This window comes from Arctopsyche grandis, chromosome 2 (assembly GCF_051622035.1).
Source record: "Arctopsyche grandis isolate Sample6627 chromosome 2, ASM5162203v2, whole genome shotgun sequence".
NCBI classification, from domain to species: domain Eukaryota; kingdom Metazoa; phylum Arthropoda; class Insecta; order Trichoptera; family Hydropsychidae; genus Arctopsyche; species Arctopsyche grandis.
Genome location: NC_135356.1, coordinates 36307390 through 36334695, shown reverse-complemented (window position 1 = coordinate 36334695; position 27306 = coordinate 36307390). Strand labels below are relative to the sequence as shown.

The 27306-nt window shown below is 33.8% G+C and overlaps 2 protein-coding genes and 2 non-coding genes across 6 annotated transcripts in view; 1 reads left to right on the top strand and 3 right to left on the bottom strand.

The window, feature by feature from the left end:
* The window catches only part of Dhc1 (dynein axonemal heavy chain 1), a 92945-nt gene that overhangs the window by 45990 nt on the left and 19649 nt on the right, over nt 1-27306 (top strand). Inside the window, exons 19-31 of the mRNA XM_077445632.1 lie at nt 4848-5126; nt 5202-5430; nt 5504-5703; nt 5839-6120; nt 7152-7411; nt 7536-7755; nt 10137-10336; nt 11976-12451; nt 14266-14477; nt 14546-14770; nt 14845-15017; nt 22371-22526; nt 22655-22865. Coding sequence (XP_077301758.1) covers nt 4848-5126; nt 5202-5430; nt 5504-5703; nt 5839-6120; nt 7152-7411; nt 7536-7755; nt 10137-10336; nt 11976-12451; nt 14266-14477; nt 14546-14770; nt 14845-15017; nt 22371-22526; nt 22655-22865 — 3123 coding nt within the window. The remainder of the gene's footprint in view (nt 1-4847; nt 5127-5201; nt 5431-5503; nt 5704-5838; nt 6121-7151; nt 7412-7535; nt 7756-10136; nt 10337-11975; nt 12452-14265; nt 14478-14545; nt 14771-14844; nt 15018-22370; nt 22527-22654; nt 22866-27306) is intronic.
* TRNAN-GUU (transfer RNA asparagine (anticodon GUU)) lies at nt 9813-9886 on the bottom strand. Its single transcript has one exon. It is a non-coding gene; the product is annotated as a tRNA-Asn (tRNA).
* Nucleotides 18722-18839, bottom strand: TRNAL-CAA (transfer RNA leucine (anticodon CAA)). Its single transcript has 2 exons — nt 18802-18839; nt 18722-18766 (listed from the first exon to the last, which is right to left on the bottom strand). It is a non-coding gene; the product is annotated as a tRNA-Leu (tRNA).
* On the bottom strand, nt 23663-26908 carry LOC143922895 (uncharacterized). Of its 3 annotated transcripts, none has more exons than XM_077446293.1 (3): nt 26825-26908; nt 26511-26745; nt 23663-24552 (listed from the first exon to the last, which is right to left on the bottom strand). In XM_077446293.1, exons 1-3 carry the CDS (start codon nt 26836-26838, stop codon nt 23764-23766), a joined length of 1038 nt encoding a protein of 345 aa, XP_077302419.1. In that variant the 5' UTR covers nt 26839-26908; the 3' UTR covers nt 23663-23763. The 3 variants fall into 3 exon arrangements, with proteins under 3 accessions (XP_077302419.1, XP_077302417.1, XP_077302420.1); XM_077446291.1 differs by having other exon boundaries at nt 23665-24552; nt 26511-26748; nt 26825-26907; XM_077446294.1 differs by having other exon boundaries at nt 23666-24552; nt 26511-26674.

Sequence of the window (27306 nt, the reverse complement as noted above, 5' to 3'; positions counted from 1 at the left end):
TCGGCGTTTTTTATCGGCGATTAGTAAAACTATTTATAGTGACATCTATGGGTGATAAGTGAAACTATTTAAATAGCCATCTAATGAGCGTTTTTTATTACTATTTATAGTGACATCTATCAGCGAATAGTAAAACTATTTAAAGCGCCATCTATCGGCGTTTTTTAATACTATTTAAAGCGCCATCTATCGGCGTTTTTTTAATACTATTTAAAGCGCCATCTATCGGTGTTTTTTAATACTATTTATAGTGACATCTATCAGCGAATAGTAAAACTATTTAAAGCGCCATCTATCGGCGTTTTTTAATAGTATTTAAAGCGCCATCTATCGGTGTTTTTTAATACTATTTATAGTGACATCTATCAGCGAATAGTAAACCTATTTAAAGCGCCATCTATCGGTGTTTTTTAATACTATTTATAGTGACATCTATCAGCGATTAGTAAAACTATTTAAAGCGCCATCTATCGGCGTTTTTTATCGGCGATTAGTAAAACTATTTATAGTGACATCTATGGGTGATAAGTGAAACTATTTAAATAGCCATCTAATGAGCGTTTTTTAATACTATTTATAGTGACATCTATCAGCGAATAGTAAAACTATTTAAAGCGCCATCTATCGGTGTTTTTTAATACTATTTATAGTGACATCTATCAGCGAATAGTAAAACTATTTAAAGCGCCATCGATCGGCGTTTTTTAATACTATTTAAAGCGCCATCTATCGGCGATTAGTCAAACTATTTATAGTGATTAAAGCGCCATCTATCGGCGTTTTTTAATACTATTTAAAGCGCCATCTATCGGCGTTTTTTAATACTATTTAAAGCGCGATCTATCGGCGTTTTTTAATACTATTTATAGTGACATCTATCAGCGAATAGTAAAACTATTTAAAGCGCCATCGATCGGCGTTTTTAATACTATTTAAAGCGCCATCTATCGGCGTTTTTTAATACTATTTAAAGCGCCATCTTTCGGCGTTTTTTAATACTATTTATAGTGACATCTATCAGCGAATAGTAAAACTATTTAAAGCGCCATCTACCGGCGTTTTTTAATACTATTCAAAGCGCCATCTATCGGCGTTTTTTAATACTATTTAAAGCGCGATCTATCGGCGTTTTTTAATACTATTTATAGTGACATCTATCAGCGAATAGTAAAACTATTTAAAGCGCCATCGATCGGCGTTTTTTAATACTTTTTAAAGCGCCATCTATCGGCGTTTTTTAATACTATTTAAAGCGCGATCTATCGGCGTTTTTTAATACTATTTATAGTGACATCTATCAGCGAATAGTAAAACTATTTAAAGCGCCATCGATCGGCGTTTTTTAATACTATTTAAAGCGCCATCTATCGGCGTTTTTTAATACTATTTAAAGCACCATCTATCGGCGTTTTTTAATACTATTTAAAGCGCCATCTATCGGTGTTTTTTAATACTATTTATAGTGACATCTATCAGCGAATAGTAAAACTATTTAAAGCGCCATCGATCGGCGTTTTTTAATACTATTTAAAGCGCCATCTATCGGCGATTAGTCAAACTATTTATAGTGATTAAAGCGCCATCTATCGGCGTTTTTTAATACTATTTAAAGCGCTATCTATCGGCGTTTTTTAATACTATTTAAAGCGCCATCTATCGGCGATTAGTAAAACTATTTATAGTGATTAAAGCGCCATCTATCGGCGTTTTTTAATACTATTTAAAGCGCCATCTATCGGTGTTTTTTAATACTATTTATAGTGACATCTATCAGCGAATAGTAAAACTATTTAAAGCGCCATCTATCGGCGTTTTTAATACTATTTCAAGCGCCATCTATCGGCGTTTTTTAATACTATTTAAAGTGACATCTTTTAGCGAATAGTAAAACTATTTAAAGCGCCATCTATCGGCGTTTTTTAATACTATTTAAAGCGCCATCTATCGGCGATTAGTCAAACTATTTATAGTGATTAAAGCGCCATCTATCGGCGTTTTTTAATACTATTTAAAGCGCGATCTATCGGCGTTTTTTAATACTATTTATAGTGACATCTATCAGCGATTAGTAAAACTATTTAAAGCGCCATCTATCGGCGTTTTTTATCGGCGATTAGTAAAACTATTTATAGTGACATCTATGGGTGATAAGTGAAACTATTTAAATAGCCATCTAATGAGCGTTTTTTAATACTATTTATAGTGACATCTATCAGCGAATAGTAAAACTATTTAAAGCGCCATCTATCGGCGTTTTTTAATACTATTTAAAGCGCCATCTATCGGCGTTTTTTTAATACTATTTAAAGCGCCATCTATCGGTGTTTTTTAATACTATTTATAGTGACATCTATCAGCGAATAGTAAACCTATTTAAAGCGCCATCTATCGGCGTTTTTTAATACTATTTAAAGCGCCATCTATCGGCGTTTTTTAATACTATTTAAAGCGCCATCTATTGGTGTTTTTTAATACTATTTATAGTGACATCTATCAGCGAATAGTAAAACTATTTAAAGCGCCATCTATCGGCGTTTTTTAATACTATTTAAAGCGCCATCTATCGTTGATTAGTAAAACTATTTATAGTGACATCAATGGGTGATAAGTGGAACTATTTAAATAGCCATCTATTGGGCGTTTTTTTATACTATTTAAAGCGCCATCTATCGGCGTTTTTTAATACTATTAAAAGCACCATCTTTCGGCGTTTTTTAATACTATTTATAGTGACATCTTTCAGCGATTAGTAAAACTATTTAAAGCGCCATCTATCGGCGTTTTTTAATACTATTTGTAGTGACATCTATCAGCGATTATTAAAACTATTTACTGCGCCATCTTTCGGCGTTTTTTAATACTATTTTAAGCGCCATCTATCAGCGATTAGTAAAACTATATAAAGCGCCATCTCTCGGCGTTTTTTTATACTATTTATAGTGACATCTATCGGTTATTAGTAAAACTATTTAAAGCGCCATCTATTGGCGTTTTTAATAATATTTACAGTGACATCTATCGGCGATTAGTAAAACTATTTATATTGACATCTATGGGTGATTAGTGAAACTATTTAAATCGCCATCTACTGGCGATATTTTATACTATTATTAGTGACATCTATCGGTGATTAGTAAAACTATTTATAGTGACATCTATCGGCGTAATTATGTGCGCGCGCAAAATACGGAAGGAAAAGCATGTTCCTCTTGTTCCTGTTGTACGCTGCTCGCGTAAATTAAGTGAGTATGTACGTGAGTATCTACCATGCACCCTTTTTTTTTTTTGATCTTTCGACTTAAGATCTTTCGATTTTCGATCTTTGCCTTCCGATATTTGCGTTTTCTGTAATTTAACATTCTGTCTCGTCACGGAGACCGCTACAAACGATAAAAATTAAAAAATGGACATACTACATACATAGCCAGCAGCATAGCTCGGACGTTAAGCTTCTGCTTACCGTCAAGAAGGTGCCGGGTTCTATCCCTGAATGAAAATGAAATTTTCAGAGTATGCTGTTGGTCAGACCTGGATTTGTGACTCCAGGTTGATCGTTTCCTATCAGAGTTTGCCAATTTTCTCTGATTTCATTGTTGAAACGGCTCCCGGAAAAAAAAATTGGCTAAAAATCCTTCCTACCTACTATGTCACCACTATTTGAAAAATTTGATTGATGTACAATAAAAATTTACGTACAATTCATAGATGTCTCGTTAATTTGCGAGTTTTTTCAGTGTCTCGCAATTCAACGACTTATAATAAAAATGCTGTATTTGTATTTGTAATTGGCCAGGAAGGCGCATTGGGATTTACCTGTAAGGCCTTCCTGGTATATATGTAAAATAAAAATAAAATAAAATAAAATATGTATGTATGTGCAAGAAGTCATCCATCGATATGGTAATGCACCCTTGCAAAGCGAAGCGCATTAGTCATCAACTTGATTTGTGGTATATGTACATATACCACAGATATTGTATGTCCAAAATGGACATACAATATCTGTGCACCTAGTCATCGATATTTAAAATTGAAAAAATGTTTATCTTGATTTCTCCATGGCAATTTGGCATTAAACTCAACAAATTGAAATAAAAAAAGTTTCAATATTATTTAGGTTTCTATATCAGATTTAACACGAAGCATGAAAAGCGTATTTAGTTCACCATTAAAATCTCAAAAAACAATCAAATTTTGGTATAACGAACTTTTTGAAACTTTATAAATGGTCTCTATAATAAAAATGGAAACTTCTGTCGAGTAATTTTACGTACATAGTATTGAAAATTTCGATATTCGTTATAGCAAAAATTTATTGTAGTACGGAATATCGTAAGGTAATGGATATGATGGATTTTAATAATTTTCAACTAATGCATTGTTTAATTAAAATGCATAAAGTTTACCTTCTTTATGCAGAATGCAGAGTGTTTAAAGATGAATGTGCCACTATTTTTATATAAAAATTTAATATCAAATATCTGGAATAAATTCGAATCATCTTTGGACACACTGTTTAAATATCGGATGTAGTATGTATAGGTATACAATTTTATTAACTTTAATAAGTAGCTTCATTGACTTGTCTGTTTGCTAAATTTAATACGTTATGACTTTGACATGAAACTAATTGGTTATTCTATTATGTCATGCGCAAGACTAATTTTGAAATTTTGTTGTGTCTCCCTGCGCGCCCCCTCCGTGTCTGTTTTGTCGTTTGAATGTCTACCATAATTTGTGTCGCATGTCCTTCGGTGTTGTTTGCATGTCCCACAAAAATCAAAAAAAAAATGCACGCTTACTCCCCAAAATGCACGCTTCCCGAACCAACTGCCTCCATGTAGCAGAGGATCAGCTGGAAAAAGCTCGCCGGACGATCCTCCAAAGCGCTTTTAGACGTTGTGTCCCGGCTCGACCACCAGGTCCAGGGTGCTCCAGCCGGGTTGAAGGTGGCCAAAATCCTCGAGGACTCCAGGACCAGGAGGAAGAGACTGTACAAGCTTGCTTCCGAGGAGAAGCCGTCCTTTCCCTACCAGCAGAAGAACTTTTACAGTCAAGTCATGGAGAACAAGGAGGTGGTCAAGATACTGTCGTTGCTCTCCGTGTGCACCCAGAATGTCAAACAGGTATCTATGCATACACATACATATATGAAATTCAAATGTAGGAATATAGTAGACGTTGATAAATATGTCCAATAGGAGCTGGCGAGTTTCATCAAGAAGTGGAGACCGTATCAATACCTGTGGAAGAACGAGAAGACACTTCGCGAACTTCTCAACTCAAATTTGACTGAATTCGAGCTTTCCTTGAGACGCCATAGTGAGCTCGAAACGAAACTGTCTACTGAAGCTGAGATGCATATTTTCGGAGGATGCCTCGTAGTTTCCACCGACAAGCTCAAATTTGGATTGTTGACTGAAATCAAAAGTATTTTACTATTGCGTCTATTTTTCAGTCACTAGTTTCGGGCCGGTAATCTTTCGAATTTGTGACTTTGCAGATGGTACGCACAAAATTGGACAAGCTATGAGGAAGAAGTATAAGAGAGAAATGGACTATGTGTATGCGGTGATGAACGAAATGGAAAGGAAGTTGGAGAGACCTATTAGGGATTTGGATGACGTTAGGATGATTATGGAGACACTTAAGAAGATACGCGAGCAAGAAGTCGACATGGAGCTAAAAATTGATCCGATTGAGGTTAGTAGTTGGTAGTAGGAGGTGGTGTTAGCTTAGTGTCGGATGAACTTGTGGTCTTCCTTACACCTTATAGTCTGTTGGGTACCATTTTAACTGCATTACACAACGTTCTTCATAATATACGTATATTTACAGGAAGCTTTCAATATAATGGGCCGTTACCGTCTGTGGGTTGAACGCGAAGACACTGAGCAAGTAGAGAGCGTTCGTGAAACGTGGCAACGACTTCAAGCACGTGCTCTGGCTTCACACGTGTCCTTACTGACGCTGCAACCACAATTAGAGCGCGATCTGGCGGACAGTTTGCGCAATTTCCGCGATGACAGTGTTTCATACTGTCATCAGTATCGTCATGCAGGACCTATGCAACCTGGACTGACGCCGAGAGAAGCTTCAGATAGGCTCATATTATTCCAGGTAGAATTTTCTGAAATTTAGATTTTTGAAGCGAATCTTCGTATTTCACGGAAATGTAAGTTTGGTTGAGTGAAAATAAAATTGAAACGCTTCTCAAAGTAAAAAGTCGAAATTAGAGATGTCGGAAATGTTCCTACTCTCAACCTCGTACGCCTTACGCAGACGTTCCAACGTATAAAGTGCTTCACTCCTAAAAAATTATCACTGCTGATGATCATTTTGTACCATACATGTATGTATATATGTATAATACTTTTTTGTTTCAAACTCATTATTTTACAAAATGGCCATTTGATAGTGAATCGTCAGTAAAATGGTATTATTTTGAAAATATTTTATTTAACCCTTTGGCTGCTACGATGTTTTTCAAAATTCTAGTGAGAAACGCTAACATTTATAATTTATTTTTTTGGAGAAAAAAATGTATTATTTACTTACATGTGTACTTCATTGGCCGAGCGATACTTTTCTGTGCATTGTATTTGAAACTTTTCTCTCTCTATTTATTTCGTGGTTGTATATGCAAGCGAGCGAGTGAGATGCACTAGTGGGTGACAGTTTATGATTTTGGTATCGCAAACATTTGGTGTGCATTTTAGGTGCATTTCATTGTACGACGGCTCATGACCTCTATGACAGAAAACGATTTTCTATTATTTTTGTTATTATTCTATATTCTATATTATTATACCTATATATACAATAGTGGAATAAGAAATCAACCCAAGCGCAAAGAAAAAAATTGCTTTGATATAAATATATATGTATGTAATAATAATAAATATATGTGTAAAATGTTTCATACCAATGATGCACTGGTTCACAAGCAAGTTTTCAAGTACAATCAACAAAATCGGTTAAATCAATTTAAAATCTGGAACTGTTCAGTCTATGTGCTATTTTATTAGTGATATTAAAGTAATAAAAAGTGGGTAGTTTTTCTTAATATATCTAAGTAACTTGATATACATATTTACACTTTGGAATGGTATCAAAATGAATCTGATGACAATCTCAAATTTTTTGAACAGAATCGCTTCGACGGAATGTGGCGAAAACTACAAACTTACCAAAATGGAGAAGAGCTCTTCGGACTGCCCCATACTGAGTATCCAGAGTTGGCACAGATTCGCAAAGAGTTGAATCTATTGCAAAAATTGTACAAGTTATACAACGACGTCATAGATAGAGTGAGCAGCTATTACGATATACCCTGGGGCGATGTCAACATTGAAGAGATCAACAACGAGCTAATGGAATTCCAGAATAGATGTCGAAAGCTTCCCAAAGGGTCTGTATACATATATGTAGATGTACATAAGTGCTTTTATATCACGAAGTCTATAATAAATCATGAGATAAACTCAGCCATCGCGAGATAAAAACACTCATTGGGTTTCATGGTAATGTTTCAGGTTAAAGGAGTGGCCGGCTTTCTTCGCGCTCAAAAAGACCATTGATGATTTTAACGATATGTGTCCTCTGCTTGAACTGATGGCCAACAAAGCTATGAAGGCACGTCATTGGCAACGTATTATGGAAGTGATAAATTATGTTTTCGAATTGGAAAGCGAAGGATTCTGTCTGAAGAATATTTTAGAAGCGCCGTTGCTTCCGTTCAAGGAAGATATTGAGGTATTTAATGTGTTTCGGTCATATTATAATGGGTTCTAGTCATATTATAGTAGTATATAAATGTATAGCAATATACATTTCAAAAATTAAAGATTAATATTGTGGATGAAAAATATTTGCGTGAAATCTTTCAGTGAGATTTCCCCGCGATGAAATTGTCATGCGATGAAATTTCCGGACACCATTATGATGACCAGAGGTCAGCGGCCAGGATTCTTTTCAGCCAAAAAATGGTTCACTATTGTCAATTACTAGCAAGAGAGCAAAAACGAAAAAGTTGATAATAGTAATTGACAATAGTCACCCATTTTTTGTACTAAAAAGAATCCTGGCCACCGATCCCTGATGATGACCTTTTAAATTTAAAATTGTTTTAAATTTAAATCTAATTTCTCCAAATTCTAATTTCGTCATTTTTTCCATAATTGCAAAGTTTTTTTAATTTCAGTTTATTTAAAATTAAAATATTTTAAATAGTAAATTTATGGTCACTTTCATGATTTATAGTCAAACATCATTATATCAAGTAGAACATTTTGTTAAATTGTACCACTATATAAAAATTATTGTATTTCATGAAAGTGTAATTATATAGTAATTATACACTAATATTTATGAAATATTATAATCCCTTATACCTGGGACGTACCTACTTCACAGTTTTGTACCCGAATATCTTGTATTTGAATGTTTGGGTTTGGCGTATTTTTCAATAAACATTTTGAAACATGCAAGCGGTGCTTGGGATATCTGGAGTACTGTTTTGTTTTTTTTCATTAACAACTAGTGGTTTTACCCGGCTTCGCTCGGTATATTTTTGTAATGTAAACCGCTTAAACATGGCTAATCTAATAGTAAACATTTTATTAAATTTATTTGAATAGTTTTATTTTATTTAAATATTCATTTGTTCTTTTATTAAATTTAACGTCACGGATTCTACGAACCAAAACTTACATAAATACATATGTACATACAAAGTCTCTTTCGAAATTATATATTAGATTTGCATGGTAAAGAATGTGAAGACGCAATGGATCTGTTTTGTTAAGAAATTTTATGGAAAAAAGTTATTTGCGGAGTCACAATTATAATATGCTCAAAGTTTAATATGTTTATATGTATATGTACTACACATTTCATATGTTATACTTCTATTGCTGATAAATGCTTTTAATAAAAACATATACATAAACAAAGTACATACATATGTATAATATATTTTCTTTTCTTAATTAAATCTCCTTACAAAATAAATTTAATGAATTCATCGATGCGTCAACTATGATTAATTATAATAATGTTTATTAATTACTAGCTGAACCCGGCATGCGTTGCAATGCCGGAATAACTTATGCAATTCCCGTTCCCATTTCAAGTGATGGTTGGAGCTCAACTAACGTGTCTTCGACGCCGTGTCGTCATAAACCAACTGGTAACGTGGTTACCAACAAACACATTTCCTTGACAATACAATGGCACTTCATACTTTCGCGTCGGTAAAATCATAATTACGAATATTATTATTAAGAGGTTTTTTCCCGTTTTTATTTTACAGTAAGCTTCCCGGACATGCATACAACAAATCCTGAAAGTTCCATCGTAATCGGTTGAGTGGTTTAGGAGCTTATACGAGACAGACAGACAGACAGACAAACAGACAAACAGACATTTAATTTTATATATGTATGTATATACATAGATATAAAAATATTTCTATTTATGAATGTAAATCATCCATTCCTGCGTGTCCGCCATTACTGATATATTTTTTTCGCGTACCACGAGTTGGGAGCCGCTGTATTAGATGATTGCACACGTCCGTGTCTGTTTACCGATAAAAAACGTTGACCGCTATCTAATCTATACCGATATTTAAAATTTTAAAATAAAAAAATGACATTGAGACTTTAGTATAATTATAAAATTATTATTCATACATTATGATCTTTTATTGTAATTATATGAATATCCATGGGTATTTTTCTCAAATAATAATGCCACAAAGTTACTAGACAATTTTGGGGCTAGAAATAAAACGAATAAAAAATTTGAGCCGCCCCCGAGTGGGCTCGAACCACCAACCTTTCGGTTAACAGCCGAACGCGCTAGCCAATTGCGCCACGGAGGCTCATATCTATCTATATAATGTATACTACATATTGTAGAAACGTGCAAGAAATAAAATATGCGTGGGTAAAAATATCCACATATCAAAAAACAAATCGTGACTTTGTATGTCGTGATGACCCACAGGTGATGAATATAATAAACTAGTTTGAAATTTTCGAACGCGACGATCATGTATTCTTGCATATGTATTGTATGATTGTATGAAATGAGGAACATCTTTGGTAATGTGCAATTGTTTTGTTTAACAGGACATCTGTATATCGGCGATGAAAGAAAAGGACATCGAAGCAAAACTGAGACAAGTCACCAACGAGTGGTCTGTCCAAGAGTTGACCTTCATGACTTTCAACAATCGCGGCGAGCTATTGTTGAGAGGTGACACTACAGCTGAAACCATCGGCCAGCTAGAAGACAGTCTCATGGTTTTGGGATCTCTACTTTCAAACAGGTATACGTTATAATACTGTTGCGTAGGGATGGGTTCAGGATCCAAATGAAGGGTCAAAGTCGCTTCACAGCATTTATTCAATGATTCCAGAGGTCCACACGAAACCGCCGCTCTCTCCAGAATACTTGATCTACTTGATCTCCTTATAAAGGACAAGTTGCCCAGCATAGCATCCTTGATCCGTTGTCGTGTCTATTGTGTAGCCTACCAGCACTCGTCCAGTTCTGTGAGAACTCATTTACTCCCGTTAGCCTAATCCGGGGTTTCTATTGTTCACCCACGAATGCGCTTAGACGGTGGATACTCTCTCCCATGTTCCCACGTTACAATACGTATATTTTACAAGCCAGAATCGGTTAAAGACAAAAAAAATCAAATTCGCTACATTGACCAGCTCATCAACATGACAATTCAACAGGTTAAAATGTTCATCTATCACATTAAGAGGGCTGGACACCAGCGCCTTGTCCATACAAACGTATTAGACTTCTCCCTTCCTCAATTATGGCACTAGATAAATTATTTTTTAATATGCTATGGATATCCACCATTGGGTTGCATCTATTGTTTTATTTTTTTGATTACTTATTTTTTATAGGAGCTAGGAGCCGCCAAACATCAATAAAATCGCCTCTTTTTTACACCCACGAAAAGAGTCCAGCGTGCTTATTTAACGGTCGATTTAAAAAAAAATACGCCGATAGATGCACAGAAAGTATCTTTTTCATACCGATGATGAAATTTTTTAAAAATTGGTCGAGTTCGGGAGGAGAAAATAGGAGAATACGAAACCTCGATTTTGTCAATTTAAAATACGTTTTATCTGGTCGAAGCGCAACTGTCGCATTCACTCAATATATATATATATATATATATATATATATATATATATATATATATATATATATATATATATATATATATATATATATATATATATATATATATATATATATATATATATATATATATATATATATATATATGTATATATATATATATATATATATATATATATATTGTCACAATCACTCAATATATACATTCACTCAATATATGTATCGAAGAAAGGAACGGCAACAAAATTAAGGTTTCGGGTGTACAGCCCTCTTAAGGAACCGGAAAGCCTTTACAAGAGACGAGTTATTGAAAGCAGACGTTTTCGCAGGAATAGGTTGGAAAAGTCAATGATGACGTAAAGTTCTACCACATTCAGGCGCCGAAAATTTAAATTCCAATAAAATCGAAGGGTTGTCAATTCTTCCCTTTAATACTCCAAAGAAATATTTGGAAATGGCAAAATAATTATTTTCGAAGTTAGTGAGTCAAAGCCTAGCATATCTTGTAAAAAGGCAGTAGAAAACAAATAGGGGTAATATTTATATTTTCTCATATAAAGGCATCTAAGAAACTTTTTTTGAAGTCTTTCTATGATGAGAGAGAATTTAATTTCAGTGGGACTCCAAATTACAGACCCAAATTCTAATATGCTTCGGCCAAGCGAACAATAAAACCATTATGACTAGGCCAGTGCTCCAAGTTGTGCCACCTCCCTCTTTTAGCGAACTATGGTCGATTTTCCAGATATTTATTAGTACCAAATAAGCCTTGTAATATTACAATATTCTGTCTTTTTCAGGTACAATGCGCCATTCCGAAAACAGATCCAACAGTGGGTCCACGATTTGGGCAACACGAACGAGATCTTAGAACGTTGGCTGCTCGTTCAGAACATGTGGGTGTATTTGGAGGCTGTGTTCGTCGGCGGTGACATAGCCAAGCAGTTGCCCAAGGAGGCGAAACGTTTCTCAAAGATTGACAAGTCTTGGCAGAAGATAATGCAACGTGCTCATGAGACACCAGGTGTCGTCACATGCTGCGTCGGAGACGACTTGCTCAAACAGCTCTTGCCTCATCTCCAAGAGCAGTTGGAGTTGTGTCAGAAGTCCCTAAGCGGATATCTGGAGAAGAAGAGGATGATGTTCCCCAGATTTTTCTTCGTGTCGGATCCGGCGTTGCTTGAGATCTTGGGACAAGCGTCTGACTCGCATACGATTCAGAATCATCTGCTTTCCATATTTGACAATACGCGCTATGTGAAGTTTCACGATATCGGTAGGTACACTATAATTGCGAAGTCATCGCGATGGCTAATACTCATTGAAGTATAATGTATAGAATAGTCATTCCTAACAAAAGTATCGCTTAAAAGCATTGAAGTATAATGTATACAATAGTCATTCCTAGAGCCCGGAATCTGAAGGGGCTGTTTATTGTTCAAAGATTGTAAAAGCATTGTTAAAGTTTTGCCGAACCTTTTTTACAAAGGATTTACAACAATGGAACAATATGCGGCACGTTTCCGGCCCCTTCAGATTCCGACCTCTAGTCATTCCTAACAAAAGTATCGCTTAAAAGCGAGCCATCGAAGAGAGAGACGGAAAGTCAGAAGAGAGACAAAAGAGTGAGGAAAAAAATTCGTGGAAGTGATCGTCCCTTACAACAACTGGACAAAACAGCTGACATCTCCGGGCACATGGATTTTTTGTGGCAACATTTTTAGGGGCTGAGAGCAATTCTATGCATACTACTTCAATGTAGATAAAGTAATAATTAGTTTTAAAAAAGAATACGGCCCTGTTTTTCAATGAGTGAGGCTGGTCCGAACATCTAGCACGTGCATATACAGATGTTCGGACTTTGTCGAACTAATACTACCACACAATTTCACTAGTAGAGCCTATTTCAAAGAGATCCTACTGCTACAGAGCTTAACAAACAACTGAGCAAAACAGCCGAAATCTCCGTCTGCACGGAGTTTTTGTAGCAACATTTTTGGAAGCTGAGAGCGCTTCTACCCATTCTACTTCAATGCTAATACTCATATAACTAGTGCAAACGTTGGTGAGGATATTGGCTATTGAATGTCATCACGAAGACATGGTAGATGATTGAAAATGCTTAAATTCAATATTTAAATAGAGTCTGATTTTTCTTAGATGTAAATTAACATATAATGTTAAATAATGTGACTGAAATGGTACTTGAAACAGCTTCTGAACATAGCAAGATCATTAGAACAAATATTGTGCGTATTTGATTGTCCTAAGAGATATAAAGTAGTATTGATATCAGAATAATACTTGAGATATCAGATATTAATGATATTATAAAAACTTAAAGCGGTATAAAATTATTGAGAAGTAGTAAATTGGAACTGAAGTAGCAAATTTTATAGACGGAAAAATTAATCTAAAAAAAAGGCCTGAAAAGTAATAACAATCATTATATAACCTACGAGTGAAGTAAAAATATACAAGAAAGATAAAGAGAGCATAGAATACAAATTTTATAAAATTTAGAGTGGAAAAAGATTTGATTTCCACATATAATGATGACCAAACCGAGCAAAATGGCAAAATTTGAAAACGATTGGATAAGAACCCAAATTTTGTCAGACGAAAAAATCGAAAGCGAGCTAATAAGAGGCTAGTAAAAAAATGGTTTAAAATCAGATCTCAATTTTTGACAGGCAGGAATGTAACTAGACTAACAGTGTGAAGCCAATAAAAAGCTTGTAAAATAGCTCCAAAGTCACTGAAGGGCTTAGAATTAGACTCGCACATCTTCCAGATCAGGTTGCATTCCAAAAGGACCAACTTGTTAATATTTAGTTAGCGCCTCTCAGAATATATTCGTTGGGGGGTAGAGACTTCATGTAGAGGACTTTATTGGTTGACTTCATTGACCTCTAAAGTGGGCTTATATACTTAAAAATATGACTCTTGTACATATTTACTATATATGTAAAAGTAAGCAGGTTTACATATGTATTATAGTGAAAAGTATAAAAATTATATTATAGCAATACTCAATTTACAGCAGATAGTGCTTGGCTCTAAATGAGAAAGATTTCGTTTTTTTTTCAGAATACAACAAGATGATAGCTATAGTGTCATCAGAAGGAGAGGAAATACCTCTGGAAAAATCAGTGCGAGCTGAAGGATCCGTGGAAACGTGGCTTGGTGCTTTACTCATAGCTTCGCAAGCGTCATTACATGCCATCATAAGGACGGCCAACACCAATTTGGCAGATCCTTCATTTATCCTGTTAGCCTTTCTGGACAAGATGCCAGCTCAGGTTTCGCGTGTGACATTTGGATCGATTTGTTTTTAATCCCGAATCACAAACATATCTTTCTGTCTTAGATCGGTCTTCTGGGAATCCAGATGATATGGACCCGCGACGCAGAACTGGCCCTATCCCAAGCCAGACAAGATAAAAAGATCATGGCAGAAACGAACAACCGCTTCTTAGAACTGCTGAACACTCTCATCGACCAAACGACTAGGGACTTGTTGAAGATCGAAAGGGTCAAATTCGAAACGCTCATCACCATACACGTCCACCAAAGGGATATATTCGATACTTTGGTAATCAACGTGTGATGTTAAAACGTTTTCGTAATGCTTTTTTACTGATCGTTGGTGATTTTTTTTTATTTCAGTGTCGCATGAATATCCGTTCTTCTAACGACTTCGAGTGGTTGAAACAATGCCGATTTTATTTCAAAGAAGAAGCCGACAAGACCTGGATTTCTGTCACGGATGTGACGTTCATCTATCAGAATGAATATCTAGGATGCACAGACAGATTGGTCATAACTCCACTGACAGATAGGTGATGTTTATATTACAAGTATATAAAAAGTATTTTTTTAATCCAGTTGCTGCTGGAACAGTTCGGACTTTTGTATCTCCCTAATAATTATGTGCATGGTAGACATCATCATTTGATGGTTGTACCTCCGCTCGCACAGTTCTTTTTCGAATGGCTCCTATTCCAAGAGCTATTCGACTTCTCAATGAAATTGTTGCTGCTGAGTCTGAATGTGATATTTTCCACCTTATTGAGCGTAAATTGTCGGATATAACCTATTTGTCTGGTAGTCTGCGCTCATTATTGCTTTCATGATTGATTTATGAGTGGAATTTTGATAACTCTCTTCCATTTAGGCCTCACAAAGATGTTTTGTATTTCCAGTAGGTTCTTATTTATTGGAACTGGCTGTAGGTGCAAGACATTCCTTATGTTATATTTTATATTTGATATTTTTACGTTACCTGCTATTATTAATTGCTATTGTGTTTTATGATTATATATAAATGTATTTTTTTCTATGTATATAGATATGTTTATTTTTTTTTTCTCTTCTTTCTTTTATAAGACATTCCCTTCTCTGTTGTTTTTTATAATTTGTAATTATTATTATTATCCACTATTCTATGGCTTATTATTTTTATGATTGTGTTAAATGTATTGTTGTGTATATACATATATGTTTTGTTTTTGTCTAATTTCTTTTGTCATTATTTTGTTTCTTTTCTGTTATATTTTTGACCATTGTGGCGCATTAGGAATTCATGTAATGCTACAATGGTCCAAACTGTAAATAAATAAATTGTGATTTAAGATTCTGACCCGCGGGTCATATTAGATAGTATACCAATTTTGATAGTTTGTAATTGATTTACATAACATACAAAGAAACAATATTAAAAATAGTGGTAATATGTAAAAGTGATAGTGGAAACATAGACTTTGGAATAGAAACGCACTAATTCTGATATTTGATTCTCGTGACCAATTTTAAGCGACATGAAAAAACTTCGTATGTGAGATTTTTTCGGTGTAAATTATTCCGCAAATGTAATAAATGCTGAATAGAATAGCATTCTATAACTTGCGGTCTGCAAGCCGCATGCGGCCGTGTCTTTAAAAAAATAGAGGAATAAAGTGAAACAATATTTATGGCATTTTATAATATAATAATGCATGATGTAATTTGGCAGACCATTGTGTAGTTATATTGCACTTGTAGATGTCGCTATAAAAATATTTTAATTATTTTTCTACCAAACATATACATACATAGTTTGTACCAGTTTACAGGATTTCCTTTTTATTACTATTTTTTATTTGAAAATTATTTATTGTTTAAAAAATTTTATCTGCGGCGCTGTTTATTAAAATTATCAATAGTAATAATATTACATTTTTTTAAATATTTTTTCAGATGTTTGAATGTTATTATTTTTGACAAATAAAAATAAATAGCATTTGTATTTTTCATATTATAATAAAAAAATGGGTATTTTTGAAATTAAATATATGTAGGTAAATATTGAATAAGGGAAATATCATATTTATACTCTAAAAATTACTAAGCCTACTGATATATTGTATTTAATGCTAAAAATTACTTCTCGTAATTCCCTCCCCCCCCCCTCTTTCATACTGAGTGGATTTTCTAAAAAATATGGAATATATTCCATCTAACCTGGTACCATCTACGGTTATAGTTGGAGTGTATTTTCAGTTGCAATATATTTTTTCTAGTTGAAATATGTTCCGTCTAACTCACGTAAGTTGAATCATATGGCGAATTACATTCCAACTGGTCAACATATATTATAACTTCACAGTTCAACTGAAAGTTGGTATCAGGTAAGATGGAGAGGTTAGGTTTTCGTGAAAACGTCACTCAACTAGTAAATTGAGTTGGAAATCCCTATTTTTGCTTTGAAAATATTCTTAGAGTTATCGTTAAAAGGTACTCATTAACTTTATTCGTAATATCTAGCAAATATTAACGCATTATTGAATTGTATAGCATTCATAAAAACATCATAGCTGTCAAAACTCAATTGTTATATTATAACTGGCGCACATTCTTGGAAGTACATTTGCGCTTGTAGAGATATAATTTACTAGTTGAATTGTATTCGAATATAAATGACCTTGAACGCCAGTTGGAATATATTTCAACTGAAAATACACTTCGACTGTAACATATTATATAATATATAAAATATGAAAATGATATTTTGTTTATTTATGTTACAGTGAATATATAACTACACTGAAGTTCAGCGAATTCATATCTTATTACGCCTTCACTAGATATACATATATATTTTCATAAATTTTCACTACTATTACCAACATATTTCCGAACTTTGATTAACGAAATAATAATTTTTGAAAGATGAATGATCTTTCTGGAGTATTATGTGTAGAAGGGAGACAAAAAATGTATATCAGGCATCGATCAATTTATCTTGAATCCAATTTTTTCTCACACTCACAATGAACACCTACATATTAATGTGTCCATTTGGACTTTTTTTTTAATTTAGATGTTTTTGTTCCTATTTAAAGTAATTAATATAATTTAATTATTTAATATAAATTAAAAATTATTTGATCTGATTTTTTTGGGGGGGGGGGGTGTCCCAGTTTGACTTACATGGAATCTTATAACCAGTGGTGTCACTCAAATGGTTTCCATGGGTTTCCGGAAACCCGTTATTTAATCTAAACATTCATATAATTTTTTGTCAAAAATTATACAAATCTTGAAAATTTAATGAACTTTCATGTAATAGTGCCTTGGACGAAAAAGAATGTATATACATACATACAAATATATTTTCAAAATAATTTTATTGAAAAAAAAATTGGAAACCCATTGTTCCAAAATTGGGGTGACACCACTGCTGAAAACCATAGTCTTGTTCGATATCTGGGTCTACTTTATATAAATCATTCAAATGTTAATTAAAAAAAAAATCAGCGTAGTTTTGATATCAAAAAAAAAATTTGAACATCACATCTGTGCATCGCTCCTACATATCTACGGGTCTACGTAACGAGACAGAATGTTAAACGACAGAAAATGCAAATATCGGAAGGCAAACATCGAAAATCGAAAGATCTTAAGTCGAAAGATCAAAAAAAATGGTGCATGGTAAACGGTACATACTCACGTACATACTCACTTAATTTGCTCGAGCAGGATACAACAGGAACAAGAGGAACATACTTTTCCTTCCGTATTCTGCGCGCGCACATTAATACGGGAGGAAAAGCCTGTTCCTCTTGTTCCTGTTGTATCCTGCTCGCGCAAATTAAGTGAGTATGTACGTAAGATCTTTCGATTTTCGATCTTTGCCTTCCGATATTTGCGTTTTCTGTCGTTTAACATTCTGTCTCGTCACGGAGACCGATATCTACATATGTATGTACATATTTACATAAGTTAGATTAAGGCTTCCGATTTCGTTTGATATCATTTTGCCAACTTTACATTCTTATCAATTTTATATTTTAATATAACAAAGACTTGATTTTAATATAAAATTTTAACGCACTCCTTTACTAATTATTCACTTTCTAACATTGAGAAGTAAATTTATAATTGTGTGAGCTAGGGAAATTATAATTTCACTAGGAAATTTTTAAAACAAATTGAATCTTACTTGTATGTATGTACATAAATATAGCATATTTTAAAAATAGAGAGAAAAAAATGCAAAAGAATTTGTCAGAAGTGGGATTCGAACCCACGCCCTCAGAGAGGACCAGAACCACTCGCTCTGCGTTTACAGCAGATAAGGTGAACCTTGAGTCTGGCGCCTTAGACCGCTCGGCCATCCTGACACTTGCATACTGCCTTCTAATTTTGAACCGCAAACACATCAGAACATTTCATCATTCACAACCATTCAATGACCTATTTATTGAAAATGATCTATTTTCATACCAACACCTGTTTTCATTTTCGCGCACGCAACAATATCCGTACTCCGCGCGCTTTTGCTTGCCAACATAAAAAATGCTTGTCATTGTTTAACATTTATTACAAGGCTTTTCTATGTAGTATCTATATTTTACTTCGAAAACGATTGAGCTAAAATTCCTACAGTTTCCCGATCCTTTTGAAACTTTACCAATTTGGTTTGTACGATTTTTTAAGAGCTCGGACTTATTAATGATAAGCAGGGCCCTATACAGCTTTCTCTCCGCCTTGTGCAAATTTTATTTTTTTATTTTTGCCACCCCTTATTTATTATTTCATATTTTAAATTACAGAGATCTGGAGCAACCACTTTTTTGAGTTGCTCCACTCCGATACGTCAGTACTTGCTCTAATTCCACTCCGTGCTCCGAATAGTTTTAATAGGAATCATATTATTTATCATCTTTATTTATTTAATTGGAAATTATGTCAAATTACTGGAATCATACTTATCCGGACGCAAATTCAGAGTTGCTCATGAGGAAGCATTCTCTAACTTTTTCACAGCCTCTGCAGGAGTACCACAGGGAAGCGTAAAAGGCCCATACTGTACCTGATATACACTGCTGACATCCCGACAAGCGAAGAGACATTCATTGGAACATTTGCAGACGACACAGTCATTATGTCATCGAGCGAGTCGCAGGCGGAAGCTTTTGAACGCCTGCAGCGTGCACTGGACAAGATCAGCAAATGGACCAAGGACTGGAAAATGAAACTCAACGAGCTAAAATCAATTCAGGTCACATTTGCACTGCGACGAAATAGTGTCAGCATTCAGACTTTCATAAACGGAATCCAAGTTCCACAAGCTTTGTCAGCCAAATATTTAGGACTGCATCTTGACTCAAGGCTTAGACCAGATTAGACCTACAATGCAAAAAACTGATATACCAGGCAATCGTGAAGCCAATATGGACATATGGCATACAACTGTGGGGATGCAGTAAGCCATCCAATATCGAAAAAATGCAAAGATGTCAAAACCAGTTTCTGAGGATTATCACCGATGCATATCGCTTCGTCACAAATGAAGAGATCCACAAGGACCTTAAAATCAAAAAGGTAAAAGAAGTCATCCGAGAATGCGCCGGGAGGCACGAGTTGAGACTGCACCGTCACCCTAACATAGAAGCGTTGCAGCTATTGGACACAACTCACCAGCAGAGGCGTTTAAAGCGAAAAAAGCCTCATGAATTGGTGTTCTGAATGTGAGAGATTCAGAAGCCCAATTCACAATTTTGGGGACGGAGTGATGATTCCGTAGTGCCCGTACATGATCTGAAGAGCAACGATATCACTGGTGATGATTTATCGGGAATCGATAAAATGGTACAAAAAAAAAAAAAATTTTTATTTTATTCATATAAATATGATAAAATATTATAAAATTTTATTTATAGACAATTTCTTTATTATTAAAATATCATGAAAATACATACAGATGTAGATATAACTATACTACACGGTGTACACATGGTTGTTCCAAACTACCATATTAACAAGAATAGAGAAAATAATCAAGAATATAATTGATCACGATGGGAAAATAAAAAAGAAAGCGCGCGCACACATTTATTTGTACAAATCAACAATAAGTGAAAAAAAGTATAAAAAACAAAATATTTATAAAATAATATAACCAAACTACATGATGTGTCACATGTCAAATGATTCCAGGATAATAAACTATCAAATATTGAATTTATCATAAATTGAAAAACAAATTTAAAAAATTCATTCATTTAATTTTTAAATTTTTAAAGAAATTCTAATACATAAAAACAAAATATCGGAGCAGTGGAGCACTACAATTTTTGTGCTCCGGCTCCGCTCCTGCTCCGTGCAAAAACTCGTTGCTCCACTGCTTCGCGCTCTTGCTCCACGCTCCGCTCCAGATTTCTGTTTTAAAACATAATTTTCTAACATTTTCAAAAACAAAAATCTTATTAAAAAATAATATATAAATATGTATATATAATATCGCTATTCTGTCCGTGTGTTTGTCTTTTTGTCTGAGATAACGCTCGCCATACTATAATATTATATAATAGTCGTTTCGATTCGACATATGTACATATGTACGTCACAGCTAAACCATTGCCAAAACGTATAAACGAATACAATAACAAAAGAAAAAAACTTATATATATACTATTTGCTACCAATGTTTCCTCTTGCCAGAGAATTTACAGCCATCTATTGAAAATTTATTTAATTAACTTATTTTTCTAATGGTGTTTTATATTGTTTACATATAGGTAGGTAGGTTTCATATTAAACAATTAAATATAAATATATTTAAAGGGAATTTGAAAAAAATTCGACCGACGACGAATTTCTTATATTTTTTTTATTTATTTAATAACCTAATATGCCAACACCCACGTCGTGATATTTCATCGGGTACAACACTAGTAACAAATAATAACAAATAACAAATAATACAATAACAAATAATACAATAGCAACAAATAATACAATAATACTAGTAACAAATAATACAATAACAAATAATACAATATGCTTTTATACACTTAATTTAAAAAAAGGTAATATTTTAAAAAAAGAAACATCACGAACACAAAATTAAAAAGAAAAAAATGCAATATCTGTTAAATAATTTGGTATCAAAAAGTACAATAAACAATATTTTACAAAATCATTGAATTAGCAAAGTTAAATCATTGTTAAATTTATACGAAGATCCAAATATGGACACATCTGTACGAGATGAAGCTTCCAGTATATTGAATCAAATTTCATATCTGTTGTAATCTTGTTTGAAACATTTAATCAGATAAAAAAAGACGTAAAAAAACATTTTCAATTGAAAATTTTTTGACTTTTCGATTTTTTTTTCGCCAAACGCTCGTATGAGTTCTTAAAACGTAATTTATTACACGACTCATGTTCAATAGCTATCATTTAATAGCCAATCCAATTAATCTATCTTGAGTCATTGTGGATCATATATAATGTTTTATGATGTTTAATTTGGAAAATCTTCATAAAGTTATATGCTATATATAAATATATTGTACGCACGCATTAATCGTAAAAAGTTATGTGCGTGCATTACACGCTCACCGATCGAACCAGTTCGAAATAATGAATGAATGTGTGTGTGTGTCTTTTTGGATGTGTGTATGTGTCACCCGTCGCTCGGCCTGACGTCACACATGTCAAACACTCTAAACCTGCCCCACTTCCCCGCATTTCCTCGACCACTTGACTCTGATTGGTTGTGTCTCCACGCGTCCGTCACAAACGTACCCACATCGCGTCCATTTTTGTATATATTATTATATTTTGTGAAATATTCCACATGAAGAAAAGTGGACTTATGGCAATTTCAAATATAACGGCTCATATATAAATATTTCTTTCAGATGCTACATAACATTGGCCCAAGCATTAGCCATGAGTATGGGAGGAGCACCTTGCGGTCCAGCCGGTACTGGAAAAACGGAAACTGTAAAAGACATGGGAAAAACATTGGCTAAATATGTCGTCGTGTTCAATTGTTCCGATCAGATGGACTACAGGTAAAAATAAACACAATGTAAAAATACCTTCTATATACATATATACAGATAGACCACTCCATTTATTGCTGTTTCGTTTCCTTTAAAAGTTAATAAATACTAATCAACATGTTACAATTCGTTTACAGAGGTTTAGGTCGAATTTATAAAGGGCTTTCTCAATCTGGAACTTGGGGTTGTTTCGACGAATTCAACAGAATAGAGCTGCCCGTCCTTTCAGTGGCAGCCCAACAAGTTGCTGTAGTTTTGACAGCTAAAAAGGACAAAAAGAAGACTTACTGCTTTACGGATGGAGATATAATTGAAATGTGTCCAGAGTTTGGAATTTTCATCACTATGGTAATAATATTGTCGAGAATAGAATTTCAACTATGTATAGTCGAACTGATTGAAAAATGTACATACATATGTACATGCTATCGCATTCACCCCCCACTCGAGCAACGATGTCCAATTACATTTCGTTTCAGTTTCGAAAAAAGTAATTCTCAACGTCATGTTATGGACAGCAAAACTTACAGTAATATTATTAAAGACCTTGCATTCAATTATATTATAATAATATTATATATTTAAATAAGAAATAATCAAAAAAAAATGAAGGAATTATTTTACGTCCTTGCAATGTTACAACACATTGCACGAATATGAAATCGGATCGACTATAGTGTAAATTCGAATCTGAATCATATATTATTTGTGGTAAACGGATTATTCCGCAAAAAGCGATATCGCGCACCTCACTAAAATATCGATCACGGAACATCTGGCACTCGAGTTCTCGTATAATATTTCGCATGGACGGCTTTCGATTGATGGAGGTTTTGGGTGCCAGATGTTCCGTGATCGATATTTTAGTGACATACGCGAGATCGCTTTTTGCGGAATAATCACCGAACCATTATTTGTTTGTTATTACGGTTCAATGATTATTGGTCACAAAGCGTTCGCCCAAAAGTCACTAAAATCTTTATAACGGAACATCTGGCAGCCGAAAAGTCCATCATACTAACGAAAACTCGATTACCAAATATTCCGTATTCGCGATTTTCATGCCAAAAATTGTCTTTTGGGCGATCGCAACGTGACTAATAATCCAATTACCATTATTATAAAGGGATATTTAAAACAAATATAATATGCATAATCGAATTTTATTTTTAAATTTAAACAGGGACATTATTGATAAACGCCACGATTTGGTTATATACAATATATGTTCTTATATATGTAATATTTAAGGGCAAAATTCCACTTCTTCGAAAGGTAGACACGAATGCGAATAGCACCTTGGAGTATCCCCCACTACATAATTAAGTTTCAATTGCTTCAACCAATCCAAATCGCAATTACAATTCCAATTATTGGTTCCCAAATACAAGGTATCATTTTGCATGCGGTTTATCAACTCGTCGCCAAAAACGCACGAATCCAAGGTAGTAAGGAGAGTACCCATCAAAACTAACGTATTCAAACCGGTCATATTTTCGAAAGTTCCACAGTCGATATCCTCAATAAGACTGTACTGTAAGAATACAGTCTCGCTGTTTTCAATCTGAGAAAACGATTGGGCGTTCAATTTCCCCACGTCGTTGTATCTGAAATCCACGTAGGTGACTTTGGGCAGGGGAACAGTTCCGGTTAAATTGGTCACGTCGAGTGGTAAGATCAAGCTTTCGAACGATATCATTGTCAAACTTGCCGCCATGGGTCTCAAAGCGTTTGCGAAGATTTGGTGGATTCTGCATTGAGATATTGTCAACTCTTCGAGATATTGTAGGCCTTCGAAAATGCCCTCGTTTAGTACTTCAATCGTCAAACTTGCGATATCCAAAGCTATCAGTTCCTCAAAGATGTATCCTCTGAATGCGTTGTTTTCGATGTCGTCGATGTTTGGGGCCTCGAATATTAGTCTTTTCACGCGGAAGGCTGTCGTTTGAATCCAATTCTCTGACAGTTTTCTGTTCTCTGTCAATATGCGAAATATTGAGAGTACGCCTACGATTCTGTCGTCGTTTTCAAAATTCTGAAAAGCAAATAGACTTCGTGAAATTTGTACTTCATTTCAACTTGAAATATCAAATTAAAATATTGTATATTTATATACAGGTACATATGCATATTACGCTAAATCTTCATTTCCCTTATCAAGGTCCAAGGATATGTAATTTCCGTAAAAAAATATAGCTATGTACATATGTATACCCAGTGAGCCTGAAGAAAAAGATCTTCGATCAATGTGTTTTGGCAGTGATGACGTATGGATGTGAAACTTGGACATTGAACGCCAAGTTGCTTCACAAAGTTAAATTTAAAATTACACTCAAATAAGTATGGAACGTTGTATGCTTAGCATATCGAGGAAATACAGGAAACGGAATACGTGGGTGAGAAGTATGACAAGAGTTATATGACAAGTGGATATAGTGGACAGAGTGAAGAAATTGAAATGGCAATGGGCGGATGGCTAGAAGAATGGACGAAAGGTGGACAAAAGAAGTGCTAGAATGGTACCCGAGAGAACGAAAAAGGATAAAAGGAAAACCGCAGGGTCGATGGGTAGACGAAATTAGGAAAATGTGTGGGGTGAGATGGATGAGAGTTGCGCAAAATAGAGAAAGCGTGTTGGAGAGGTCTTCATCCAGCAGTGGATGGCGAATGGCTGTAGATGATGATACCTAGTGAATGCTTAATCCTTTATGAAATCATTGCTATTTTTTTAATTTTTCTCTAACACATGCATATATTGAATAATTCATAATAATTTAATACTATAGTTTAATTATGCAATGTTCTACATATTTTGTCATGTTATAGCCTTTATTCTTTTCTTTTTCATTTGTTTTCCTTATATTCATCTTTTTCATGTTTTTTTTTATTATTTTTTGTAAAAATCTGTAATTGGACTCAGATGTTACATATATTATATATTTACTATTTGTTTTTTTATACATATCTATGTACATCCCGTTGTCTGTTGATTTTTCTATAAATAAAATTAAAAAAATAAAAAATAAAATAAAAAAATAATACCACGCGAGGATAATACATGCTACAAAAAAGAAAAATCAATTATTCTATACTTATCAATTCCTTTTCATCACTACCAGTTGACATATCAATGTGTTCACTACTTGAAAATAATCAACTAGTAAAAAGTAGTTGTGTTTGTATTCTAAAATAATATTTTATGTGTAAAATATGTGTATGTAGGATTCAATGGGATGGGACATGCGGAATTGAATCATATTTGTTTACCGTCAAATTTCATAAACCAGTAAACGGTAAATAATTTTTCCTATTGTACCGGTAAATGAAAAAAATACGTGAATTTTTGTAGATAACTGTAGTAAGGTTAATTTATGTAGATAGGTTACTCTTCGTAAAAACGTTTGAATTTTTGAAAAAAGATATAATCGTAAATAGTAAATGTCAAAACTAGAACATGAAAACGTGATCAGGGTTTGATTCTGAGTTCGAATCAGTCAAAATATCGAGTTCCAATTTTCGCATGATCACAAAACTTCATCTATTGTTACTACGTACATACATACATAGATAAAGAAAAAATAATAACCAATCATATTTATTTTTTTTAAATTTGAATCTATTTTCTGATCGTATTCACCAAGTTTTGGTTGATCTGTATTGCCAGTGAATTTGTCAATTTGAAATTGCTACATTTTATACTGAACATAAACAAATTCCAGACTACCTTATCCACAATATGCTATTTGCGTCGATTTTGAATGTAATATTACGCAATACATATGCCTTTATATGTACTTAATTCACGATAAAATAGTTTCCGATAACTACCGATAGTCAAATTTTGCCGATTTACCTGTAAACCGGTATTGCAATCTCTAGTCTTAGGAGGACCGAACTAAATCAGATGAAAAAACTTTTTTCGGACAGTCTAGAAATGTATTGAAGTTTATATTTGAATGAATATCAACGTTGATTTCGGGCCAAAAGACTTACATCGACTTCTTCTTCGATCAGTGCTGTTAAATTATCACCAATTTCAATTCCCGAGCATACAATTGTATCTCCTAATGAACTATTTGAGGTTGAGCATCTCTCAGACAGTGGAGATATCTCAGCGTATCTATTTTTCTCCACTGTCATCGTATATGATTGGGTAACTGATAAAATCATCATAAAAGTCAATAAGCAAGCGATTCCAGACAACATTTGATCCAATTGCACCGAACATCTGCTAATTTTTTTACTATTTGAATAACATTGAAACCTTGTAATTTTTATTCCATGATAAATAAGTGGTAAAATTTTACCTAATATTTGACATTTTCAATACGTTCGCGACCGAAGATCTCTGCAACGAAACGTCCACTACGTTTTAAATATTAATCCGTATGAATTATTATTGATTATAAAGCTGGGAGATAAATGAGTTATCAAAAAAATCAATGAATTATATCTGCAATATGATACTGATATCTATTCATTTTAATCAATATATGTAATATACATTTTATTTGTGACCTGATACCAAATTACAACAAATTTTAATGAATTTAGATGTTTACTCTATCTACATATATGTACATATCTGAACATAAGTATTGACATATTGTTTTCATGAGAAATTTTTTGAGATACTTTAAGCAATACTTGTCAGTATCGTCTCCAGGTTATATTAAAGCTAAGGCTTTGGTGTTTGAAATAATGGTTGGCTTTAAAAGTAAATCAGAGTTTGCTGTATGCACATAAACTAACAGGCTTTCATTCATCATATTTGATTATTCGAAACATG

Bases quoted from the DNA above. Each gene is read 5' to 3' on its own strand.
- LOC143922895 (XM_077446291.1), bottom strand. The intron at 24,553-26,510 runs GTAAGTCTTTTG...TTTGCTTTTCAG, and splicing joins TGATCGAAGAAGAAGTCGAT to AATTTTGAAAACGACGACAG.